The sequence below is a fragment of the Carcharodon carcharias genome, unplaced genomic scaffold (genome assembly GCF_017639515.1).
Source record: "Carcharodon carcharias isolate sCarCar2 unplaced genomic scaffold, sCarCar2.pri scaffold_1102_ctg1, whole genome shotgun sequence".
NCBI classification, from domain to species: Eukaryota; Metazoa; Chordata; class Chondrichthyes; order Lamniformes; family Lamnidae; genus Carcharodon; species Carcharodon carcharias.
The window spans coordinates 5852-17500 of record NW_024470966.1 but is presented as its reverse complement, the minus strand read 5'-3'; the positions used below and the strand labels follow the sequence as shown (position 1 = coordinate 17500).

Below are 11649 nucleotides of genomic sequence, written 5' to 3'. Positions count from 1 at the left end.
CAGATACCCAGAGAGAGAGAGAGGGAGAGAGAGAGAGAGAGGGAGGGAGAGAGTCAGAGACCCAGAGAGAGAGGGAGGGAGAGAGTCAGAGACCCAGAGAGAGAGAGAGAGAGAGAGAGAGAGAGAGTCAGAGACCCAGAGAGAGAGAGAGGGAGGGAGGGAGAGAGTCAGAGACCCAGAGAGGGAGGGAGGGAGGTAGAGAGTCAGAGACCCAGAGAGGGAGGGAGGGAGGGAGAGAGTCAGAGACCCAGAGAGGGAGGGAGGGAGAGAGTCAGAGACCCAGAGAGAGAGAGAGAGAGAGAGAGAGTCAGAGACCCAGAGAGGGAGGGAGGGAGGGAGAGAGTCAGAGACCCAGAGAGGGAGGGAGGGAGGGAGAGAGTCAGAGACCCAGAGAGGGAGGGAGGGAGAGAGTCAGAGACCCAGAGAGGGAGGGAGGGAGAGAGTCAGAGACCCAGAGAGAGAGAGAGAGAGAGAGAGAGTCAGAGACCCAGAGAGGGAGGGAGGGAGAGAGTCAGAGACCCAGAGAGGGAGGGAGGGAGGGAGAGAGTCAGAGACCCAGAGAGAGAGAGAGAGAGAGAGTCAGAGACCCAGAGAGGGAGGGAGGGAGAGAGTCAGAGACCCAGAGAGAGAGAGAGGGAGGGAGGGAGAGAGTCAGAGACCCAGAGAGGGAGGGAGGGAGAGAGTCAGAGACCCAGAGAGGGAGGGAGGGAGAGAGTCAGAGACCCAGAGAGAGAGAGGGAGGGAGAGAGTCAGAGACCCAGAGAGGGAGGGAGGGAGGGAGAGAGTCAGAGACCCAGAGAGGGAGGGAGGGAGAGAGTCAGAGACCCAGAGAGGGAGAGAGGGAGGGAGAGAGTCAGAGACCCAGAGAGAGAGAGAGAGAGGGAGGGAGAGAGTCAGAGACCCAGAGAGGGAGGGAGGGAGAGAGTCAGAGACACAGAGAGAGAGGGAGGGAGAGAGTCAGAGACCCAGAGAGGGAGGGAGGGAGAGAGTCAGAGACCCAGAGAGAGCGAGAGGGAGGGAGGGAGAGATTCAGAGACCCAGAGAGGGAGGGAGGGAGAGAGAGAGTCAGAGACCCAGAGAGGGAGGGAGGGAGCGAGAGAGTCAGAGACCCAGAGAGAGAGAGAGAGAGAGAGGGATGGAGAGAGTCAGAGACCCAGAGAGAGAGAGAGAGGGAGGGAGGGAGAGAGTCAGAGACCCAGAGAGGGAGGGAGGGAGAGAGAGAGTCAGAGACCCAGAGAGGGAGAGAGAGAGAGGGAGGGAGAGAGTCAGAGACCCAGAGAGAGAGAGGGAGAGAGTTAGAGACCCAGAGAGGGAGGGAGGGAGCGAGAGAGTCAGAGACCCAGAGAGAGAGAGAGAGGGAGGGAGGGAGAGAGTCAGAGACCCAGAGAGGGAGGGAGGGAGAGAGAGAGTCAGAGACCCAGAGAGGGAGGGAGGGAGCGAGAGAGTCAGAGACCCAGAGAGAGAGAGAGAGAGAGAGGGAGGGAGAGAGTCAGAGACCCAGAGAGAGAGAGAGAGGGAGAGAGTCAGAGACCCAGAGAGGGAGGGAGGGAGAGAGTCAGAGACCCAGAGAGGGAGGGAGGGAGAGAGTCAGAGACCCAGAGAGGGAGGGAGGGAGCGAGAGAGTCAGAGACCCAGAGAGGGAGGGAGGGAGAGAGTCAGAGACCCAGAGAGAGAGAGAGAGAGGGAGAGAGTCAGAGACCCAGAGAGGGAGGGAGGGAGCGAGAGAGTCAGAGACCCAGAGAGGGAGGGAGGGAGAGAGTCAGAGACCCAGAGTGAGAGAGGGAGGGGGAGAGTCAGAGACCCAGAGTGAGAGAGGGAGGGAAAGAGTCAGAGACCCAGAGAGAGAGAGGGAGGGAGAGAGTCAGAGACCCAGAGAGAGAGAGGGGGGGAGAGAGTCAGAGACCCAGAGAGAGAGAGGGAGGGAGAGAGTCAGAGACCCAGAGAGAGAGAGAGGGAGAGAGTCAGAGACCCAGAGAGAGAGGGAGGGAGAGAGTCAGAGACCCAGAGAGACAGAGGGAGGGAGAGAGTCAGAGACCTAGAGAGAGAGGGAGAGGGTCAGAGACCCAGAGAGGGAGGGAGGGAGGGAGAGAGTCAGAGACCCAGAGAGAGAGAGAGGGAGAGAGTCAGAGACCCAGAGAGAGAGGGAGGGAGAGAGTCAGAGACCCAGAGAGACAGAGGGAGGGAGAGAGTCAGAGACCCAGAGAGAGAGAGGGGGGGAGAGAGTCAGAGACCCAGAGAGAGAGGGAGGGAGAGAGTCAGAGACCCAGAGAGAGAGGGAGGAAGAGAGTCAGAGCCCCAGAGAGAGGGAGGAAGAGAGTCAGAGCCCCAGAGAGAGGGAGGAAGAGAGTCAGAGCCCCAGAGAGAGGGAGGAAGAGAGTCAGAGCCCCAGAGAGAGGGAGGAAGAGAGTCAGAGCCCCAGAGAGAGGGAGGAAGAGAGTCAGAGCCCCAGAGAGAGGGAGGAAGAGAGTCAGAGCCCCAGAGAGAGGGAGGAAGAGAGTCAGAGCCCCAGAGAGAGGGAGGAAGAGAGACAAGAATCTGCACCTTTCCGATGGTGTGAATGTGTGGGGCTGTGGGAGGGAGGACAGACGGAGGGTAAGAGAGAGCTGGGCTAGGGGAGGATGGACTGTCCAGACACTGACCCTGTTCTCCAGGGGTCCTCCGAGCTCCAGAGAGCTGGAATTGAAATGTTGCTGCATTCTCTGGATCACGGCGCGAGTGTAGATCCTCACTGATCCCTGTTCGTCCGTGTTAGTGACCGAGGGTCTGGAGGAGCAGTTCAGTCCGACTGGAAGACAGAATGGATCCCTTATCAACGATGGGGTGTTAGGAGCTGGGAATCCCGAGCAGGAACTGGTGGTCTAATCGGATTGAGTTTTTTTGAGGAGGTGATCAGGTGTGTAGATGAGGGTAGTGCAGTGGATGTAGTTTATATGGATTCCAGCAAAGCCTTTGACAAGGTCCCATGTGGGAGACTTATAAAGAAGGCAAAGGGCACATGGGATACAGGGTAATTCGATAAGGTGGATTCAGAATGGGCTTAGTTGTAGGAGGCAGAGGGTGATGACAGAAGGATGCTTTAGTGACTGGAAGCCAGTGTCCAGTGGCGTACCACAGGGATCAGTGCTTGGGCCCCAGCTATTCACTATACATATGAATGACTTGGCTTAGTTGTAGGAGGCAGAGGGTGATGACAGAAGGATGCTTTAGTGACTGGAAGCCAGTGTCCAGTGGTGTACCACAGGGATCTGTGCTGGGTCCCCTATTATTCATCATTTATATAAACGACATAGATGACTATGTTGGGGGTAGGATTAGTAAGTTTGCGGATGACACAAAGATTGGCCGGGTGGTTAACAGTGAGGCTGAGTGTCTTGGGCTACAGGAAGATATAGACGGGATGGTCAAATGGGTAGACAAGTGTCAGATGGAATTTAACCCTGAAAAGTGTGAGGTGATACACTTTGGAAGGAGTAATTGGACAAGGAAGTATTCAATGAACAGCATGGCACAAGGAAGTTCTGGGGAACAAAGGGACCTTGGCGTGTGTGTCCATAGATCTCTGAAGGTGGAGGGGCATGTTAGTGGGCTGGTGAAAAAGGCACAGGGGACACTTGCATCAATCGAGGCATAGATTACAAAAGTAGGGAGGTGATGTTGGAGTTGTATAGACCCTTGGTGAGGCCACAGCTGGAGTACTGTGTGCAGTTCTGGTCGCCACATTATAGGAAGGATGTGATTGTACTGGAGGGGGTGCAGAGGAGATTCACCAGGATGTTGCCTGGGGGATGAAACATTTAAGTGATGAAGAGAGGTTTGGATAGACTTGGGTTGTTTTCATTGGAGCAGAGAAGACTGAGGGGCGACCTGATCGAGGGGTACAAGATGATGAGGGGCATGGACAGGGTGGATAGGGAGCAGCTATTCCCCTTAGTTGAAGGGTCATTCACGAGGGGGACACAAGTTCAAGGTGAGGGGGGCAGGAGGTTTAGGGGGGGATGTGAGGAGAAACTTTCTTACCCAGAGGGTGGTGAGGGTCTGGAATGCGCTGCCTGGGAGGGTGGTGGAGGGTGGGTTAGACTCACACCCTTTAAAAAGTACCTGGATGAGCGCTCGGCACCTCATAACGTTCGAGGCTGTGGGGGCCAAGTGCTGGTCAATTGGGTTAGGGAGGTAGGTCAGGGGTTTCTCACGGTGTCGGGAGCAGACTCGATGGGCCGAAGGGCCTCTTCTGCACTCTGTGTGATTCTGTGCGATGGGGAGCGTGGAATCAGGGGTACAGGAGCCGGGAATGAGGGTCTGGGGGAGCAGTTCAGTCCGACTGGCAGACAGGACAGATTCCTTTATCAGTGCCAGGGAATCAGGAGCCGGGGGTGAGGAGCTGGGAATCGTGAGCAGGAGCATGGGATCTGGGAGGCGGGAATCTGGGAGTCAGAAACTCAACATTCAGGGGCCGAGGAGCTGGGAGCCTGAATCCTGGGCCTCGGGCCTGCTTTGATCCTGCAACCATCGCCTTGGTCCTGCACCCTGACCTCTGCAGTTCTGCGCTGTGTCCGGGACGGCCACAATCGAGGGTGAAGCTGGAAGACCAGTCAGCGGAGAGCGCAGGTAACATACTAGAGGGAGCAGAGGAACAATCCAGCCAGGTGCTGTACAGATCCTTGGAAAATCCCAATGCGTGGAGAAGCTCGTGGACCGTTGTCTGTAACAGAAAAAAATCAGCAAAGGTCAGAGACCAACCCTGGGGACCAGTTTACTCAACACAGTCCACATTCCTGCCTAACAGGTCAAGTCTCAACTCTCTAGTCTCATAAGACAAGGGTTACCATTGACCAGAAACTGAACTGGACCCAGCCTTATAAATACTGCGGCTACAAGAGCAGGTCAGAGGCTGGGAATCCTGCGGAGAGTCACTCACCTCCTGACTCCCCAAAGCCTGCCCACCATCTACAAGGCACAAGTCAGGAGTGGGATGGGACACTTCTCCACTTGCCTGGATGAGTTGCAGCTCCCACAGCACTCGAGAAGCTCGACACCGTTCAGGACAAAGCAGCAACACCCCCCCCCTGCTCGATCGGCCCCCCCCATCCACAAACATTCACTCCCTCCACCACCGACGCACAGTAGCAGCAGTGTGTGTACCATCTACAAGATGCACTGCAGCAACTCGCCAAGGCTCCTTCGACAGCACCTTCCAAACCCACGACCTCTACCATCTAGAAGGACAAGGGCAGCAGACACATGGGGAACACCCACCACCTGGAAGTTCCCCTCCGAGCCCTTCACCATCCCGACTTGGAAATATATCGGCCGTTCCTTCAATGTCGCGGGGTCAAAATCCTGGAACTCCCTAACAGCGCTGTGGGTGTACCTACACCACACGGGACACAATCCTGGAACTCCCTAACAGCGCTGTGGGTGTACCTACACCACAGGGACAAAATCCTGGAACTCCCTCCCTAACAGCACCGTGGGTGTACCTACACCACAGGGACAAAATCCTGGAACTCCCTCCCTAACAGCACTGTGGGTGTACCTACACCACAGGGGGCTGCAGCGGTTCAAGAAGGCAGCTCACCACCACCACCTTCTCAAGGGGCAATTAGGGATGGGCAATAAATGCTGGGCCCGGCCAGCGACCCCCACATTCTGCAAAAGACTAAGGTTTTCACCAAATCACACGAAATAGGAGCAAGAGGAGGCCATTCAGCCCCTTGAGCCTGCTCCCCCAGACGATTCCATCACGGCTGATCTGCCTGGGGCCTTAATTCCCCTCCCCTGCCTGATCCCCACCCCCCCACCACCACCACCCCCTCGGCCCATTACCCTCGAGTCCCTCTCGTCGATGGAGAATCTGTGTCTCACTCGGCCTCGAGTATATCGAGTGACCAGGACTCCACCACTCTCCGCGGGGGAGAGTGGGAGAGAGTGAGTTCCACGGACTGACCACCCCTCCGTTAGGAATGGACGTGGTCCATGTCAACTGGAACCCAAAGACTGACCGGCCAAACTAATAATAAGTGGTCTCTAAAGGAGCAATGGCTCGAGCGAGGTCAAGGTATTCTTCCACGGGAAAGGGAAAGGTAGGGCAAACAAATCCAGAGCTCCCAGGATGAGGGAAATGGCGGTGGTCCCCGGCCTTTGTGTTTCTACCCTCCCTTGGCCTCTGGGAGCCCCCCCCACCACGGACTGGGGGAATTGCGAAACAAGGGCGTTAGCAAAGAGGCCGTTCAGCCTATCCAACCCTGCTCCTCCACTCAATACAATCAAGGCTGGTCTTGGTCTTCAACTCCACTCCCGCTCCCCGTATCCCTCGATTCCCCAAACTCTGTCCGTCCCGGCCTCCAACCTACTCAACGATGGGGCTTCCCCAACCCTCCGGGGTAGAGGATTCCAGAGACTCACCACCCCTCCGAGTGAAGAGATTTCTCCTCATCTCTGTCCAAAATGATCAGCCTCCTCCTCCTCCCCGTGTTTATAGATTCCCCCCCCCCTACCCCGAGCAGTGGGGAACAATCTCTCAGCCCCACCCCACCCTGTCAAACCCCCTTCACAATCCTTGCGGGTTTTGGCGAGATCGCTCCTCTCGTTCCTTCCCAAACTCCCGGGGAATATCGGCCCAAGTCACTCAGTCTCTCACTGGAGGGCAACTCTCCCCTCTCGTCCCAGGGACCGATCGAGTGACCTCCCCCCTTCGCTGTACCCTCCCCACCCCCACAGTACAAGTAACTCCTTCCTTCATCGTGGAGACCCAGAACTGCACACGGGTCCTCCAGAGGTGGTCTCACCAAAAAAATACCCCTGTCCGGTTTGTAGCGAGACTTCTCTATCCTTATTCTCCAACCCCCTCGCGACTGGGGGGGGAGATTCCTATTTGCTTCCTGTACCCACATGCTGACCCTTCTGTGCCCCTTGGACAAGCCCCCCCCCCAAGTCTCTCCGAACATCACCAGTTTTAAAAGTATTCTGCTTTTCAATTCTTACGATCAAAGTGAAGAACTTCACACTTTTCCCCACCCCACACATTATACCCCGCCCGCTCCCTTAACCTGTCTGCACCCTCTTTGCTCCCTCTCTCTGTGTCCTCCACGCAGCTTACCTGCCCCCCTAGTCCTTTCTCTTTTAAAACCTTGCCGATAGGTGGGTGGATAGATCAGCCCGGCAACCACAGAGATAAAAACAAAAAAACTGCGGACGCTGGAAATCCAAAACAAAAACAGAATTACCTGGAAAAACTCAGCAGGTCTGGCAGCATCGGCGGAGAAGAAAAGAGTTGACGTTTCGAGTCCTCATGACCCTTCGACAGAACTTGAGTTCGAGTCCAAGAAAGAGTTGAAATATAAGCTGGTTTAAGGTGTGTGGGGGGGGGGGGGGGCAGAGAGAGAGAGAAGTGGAGGGGGATGGTGCGGTTGTAGGGACAAACAAGCAGTGATAGAAGCAGATCATCAAAAGATGTCACCAACAATAGAACAAAAGAGCACATAGGTGTTAAAGTTAAAGTTGGTGATATTATCTAAACGAATGTGCTAATTAAGAATGGATGGTAGGGCACTCAAGGTATAGCTCTAGTGGGAGTGGGGGGAGCATTATTTTTAAGATATTTAAAAATAATGGAAATAGTTGGGAAAAGAAAAATCTATATAATTTATTGGAAAAAACAAAAGGAAGGGGGAAACAGAAAGGGGGTGGGGACAGGGGAGGGAGCTCAAGACCTAAAGTTGTTGAATTCAATATTCAGTCAGGAAGGCTGTAAAGTCCCTAGTCGGAAGATGAGGTGTTGTTCCTCCAGTTTGCGTTGGGCTTCACTGGAACAATGCAGCAAGCCAAGGACGGACATGTGGGCAAGAGAGCAGGGTGGAGTGTTAAAATGGCAAGCGACAGGGAGGTTTGGGTCATTCTTGCGGACAGACCGCAGGTGTTCTGCAAAGCGGTCGCCCAGTTTACGTTTGGTCTCTCCAATGTAGGGGAGACCACATTGGGAGCAACGAATGCAGTAGACTAAGTTGGGGGCAACCACGGGCCAGTCCGTTTAACCTCGGTTGTGGGGCAGGTTCCAGACGCAATCAAACTTGGGGCAGAATCGATCGTCGGTGGGGCAAGTGTGGGAGAATTAAGGAAAGCCAGCTTGGGTTCCTTCGATGAAAATCGCCTTCAACTCACTCGCCGAACAACGGCGAGGGTCGATGAGGGTAGTGCTGTCGATGTGGTGTACATGGAAATGGCATTTGACAAAACTGGAGCTCGTGGAACATTAGGAACAGGAGCGACACTGGAGCGCAAAGGGACTTGGGAGTCCGAGTCCAGGATTCTCTTGAGTTAACTCGCAGGTTGAGTCGGTAGTTAGGAAGGCAAATGCAATGTTGGCATCTATTTCGAGAGGACTAGAATATAAAAGCAGGGATGTGCTGCTGAAGGCTCTGGTCAGACCACATTTAGAATATTGTGAGCAATTTTGGGCCCTGTGTATCTCAGGAAGGATGTGCTGGTCCTGGAGAGGGTCCAGAGGAGGTTCACGAGAACGATCCCAGGAATGAAAAGGCTTTAACATGTGAGGAACATTTGAGGACTCTGGGTCTATACTCGATGGAGTTTAGAAGGATGAGGGGGGCGGGATCTGATTGAAACTTACAGAATACTGAAAGGCCTGGATAGAGTGGACGTGGGGAAGATGTTTCCATGAGTAGGAGAGACTAGGACCCGAGGGGCACAGCCTCAGAGTAAAGGGAAGACCTTTTAGAACAGAGATGAGGAGAAACTTCTTTAGCCAGAGAGTGGGGAATCGATGGAATTCATTGCCACAGAAGGTGGTGGAGGCCGGGTCATTGAGTGTATTTAAGAGCGAGATAGATAGGTCCTCGATTGGTAAGGGGAATCAAAGGTTACGGGGAGAAGGTGGGAGAATGGGGTTGAGAGACTTATCAGCCATGATTGAATGGGGGAGCAGACTCGGGCTGAATGGCCTCATTTCTGCTCCTATGTCTTATGGTCTTATGACAGGGATACGAAAGCGGCTGGAGCGACGGGAAACAGAGAGTGCGGGGGGTGGGGGGGGGGGGTGTGGTAATGGGGGGGGTCTCTGTCTGGAGGAAGGTTTTTAGGGGAGTTCCGCAGGGCTCGGTGTTGGGGACCCCTTTGCCTTTCCTGATACATACTGATAACCTCAACCTTGGTGCACGGGGCCCAATTTCAACATCCGAAGGTGACACAAAACTGGGAAGCGTTGTGAACTGGGAGGGTAGTGAGGGACCTCGAAAGGACGGAGAGATGTCGGTGCAGTGGGCAGACAGGTGGGAGGTTGCGGAGAAACGTGAGGTGATTCATCTTGATGGGAAGGACAGAGAGAGACAGTATTATACAAAGGGTGTAACTGTAAAGAGGGTGCAGGAGCAGAGAGACCTGGGTGTAAATGTGAATATGTCCATGAAGGTGGCAGGACAGGTGGAGAGAGCAGCTATTGAAGCGGACAGGATCCTGGGGGTTATTAACAGGGGGAGAGAGTACAAGAGGCGGGCGGTTATGTTGAACGTGGAGAAGACACTAGTCTAGGCTCAGATGGAGAATCGTGTCCAGTTCTGGGCTCCGCACAAGGATGTGAACGTTGGAGAGAGAGAGCGGAAAAGATTCCCGAGATTCCAGGGACGAGGGGCCACAGTCATGTGGACCGATCGGAGAAGCCAGGACTGTTCTCCGCACCACCCCCCCACCCCGGAGAAGAGGTGGCTGAGGGGAGATTCGATCGAGGTGTTGGAAACCGGGAGGGGAGGGGAGGGGAGGGTGGTCAGGGACCGAGCGGACCGGGAGAGACAATCCCCGCCGGCGGGAGGGTCGAGAACCGGAGGGACCCGGGGGTTTGAGGCGACGGGTAAAAGGAGCGAGGGAGAGACGAGGGAGAAACTCCCTCAGGCGGCGAGTGGTGAGGGTGTGGGGAGACGCTGCAGGAGAGTGTGGTGGTGGGAGTGGGGGCAGGGCCAAATCGAGACGTTCTGGAGGGAATGGGGTTGTTATCCGGAAAGGAATAAGTTACGGGCCACGGTGGGGAGGCTGGGAAATGGCTCCGAGGGCATTGCTCCTTCAGAGGGGACAGCACAGGCACCACCCTCCTCTCGCTGTAGCCAACTCCTTGGTTCCGTGACGCGATAAAGCTCCGGCCTGCTCCAACCTCTCCGAAATAAGACCCTTCATCCCGGGAATCAGCCGAGCGGACCTCCTTGAGCAGAGGAGACCAGAACTCCGGGTGTGTCGGTGCAGAGTGGATGGGCCGAAGGGCCTGTTGCGCGCTCTGTGATTCGATATATAGATGTTGTGCGTTCCGTGCGGTAGGCTGCTCTAGAACCACTAGCGCGTGAGGCTCAAGGGTCAAGGGTCGCGATCCACAGTCCCACTTAACAGCAAAAATCGGGGGTTGGGGTGGGGGGGGTCATGGTACCACTAACCACCCAGGGTCACGGGTCTCGAACTCTGACCCAGTTTGGCCGAGAGAGCGAGGGGAACGATCGTTGACCCCAGTTGGAAATGGGAGTCAAGGGGCATGAACCTTGACCCCTCCCCCCACCACCCTCCAATGACCATTGAGCTGCGGGGAATGAACTGTGTGACCCGCGCCTACCAGTGAGGGTCAGGGCATGAACCTTGAACTCCCCACAGGCCAATGAGAGTCAAGGGACAAGAACACTGAGGCAATCTGGCAGCGACGATCGAGGCACACGAACACTGACCACCCCACCGCTCCCCGGTCAACTACAGTGGTCAACAGCAATGAACTCTGACCCCTTAGGTCCCCACCCCCGACCAGGATGGAGGAAACTTGAACCATGGCCCACTTACCAACATGGTCTTGCGGTGGTCAAAGGCCGAGACACGGAGACGAGAGTGACAGAAGGTGACAGCTCCGGCGATGGGCCGTGCATGCTGATCCAGTTTACAGTAGGAGGCGTAGGCAATCACTGAGGGCTGGGGGAGGAGAGCAGAGGCATCAGGATGGAGAGTGAGAGGGGAGAGGCGGTCAAGAGGGAGAGCGAGAGAGGAGAGGAGAGCGGGAGTGGGAGTGAGAGAGGAGAGCGAGACTGGGAGAGGAGAGTTATTCTATATATAAACCACCCCGAACCCCTCGAATAGATTCCAGTATGTAACTCACTCCCGGGTATCTGTTATTCTATATATAAACCACCCCGATCCCCTCGATTAGATTCCAGTCTGTAACTCACTCCCGGGTATCTGTTATTCTATATATAAACCACCCCGAAGCCATCGATTCGATTCCAGTCTGTACTCACTCCCGGGTAACTGGTATTCTATATATAAACCACCCCGAACCCCTCGATTAGGTTCCAGTCTGTAACTCAGTCCCGGGTATCTGTTATTCTATATATAAACCAACCCGAACCCCTCGATTAGATTCCAGTCTGTAACTCACTCCCAGGTATCTGTTATTCTGTATATAAACCACCCCGAACCCCTCGATTAGGTTCCAGTCTGTAACTCAGTCCCGGGTATCTGTTATTCTATATATAAACCAACCCGAACCCCTCGATTAGATTCCAGTCTGTAACTCACTCCCAGGTATCTGTTATTCTGTATATAAACCACCCCGAACCCCTCGATTAGATTCCAGTCTGTAACTCACTCCCGGGTATCTGTTATTCCATATATAAA

At 54.9% G+C, this 11649-nt stretch overlaps 1 protein-coding gene across 1 annotated transcript; it reads right to left on the bottom strand.

Moving 5' to 3' along the window:
* Positions 1 to 2639: 2639 nt before the first annotated feature.
* On the bottom strand, positions 2640 to 10947 carry LOC121275155 (leishmanolysin-like peptidase 2; the record flags this gene model as incomplete). The annotated part of the gene is made up of 3 exons (XM_041182572.1): positions 2640 to 2785; positions 4615 to 4699; positions 10822 to 10947. Coding segments are annotated over 3 exons (357 nt in total), but the record flags the coding sequence as incomplete, so codon positions are not given.
* Positions 10948 to 11649: the final 702 nt, after the last annotated feature.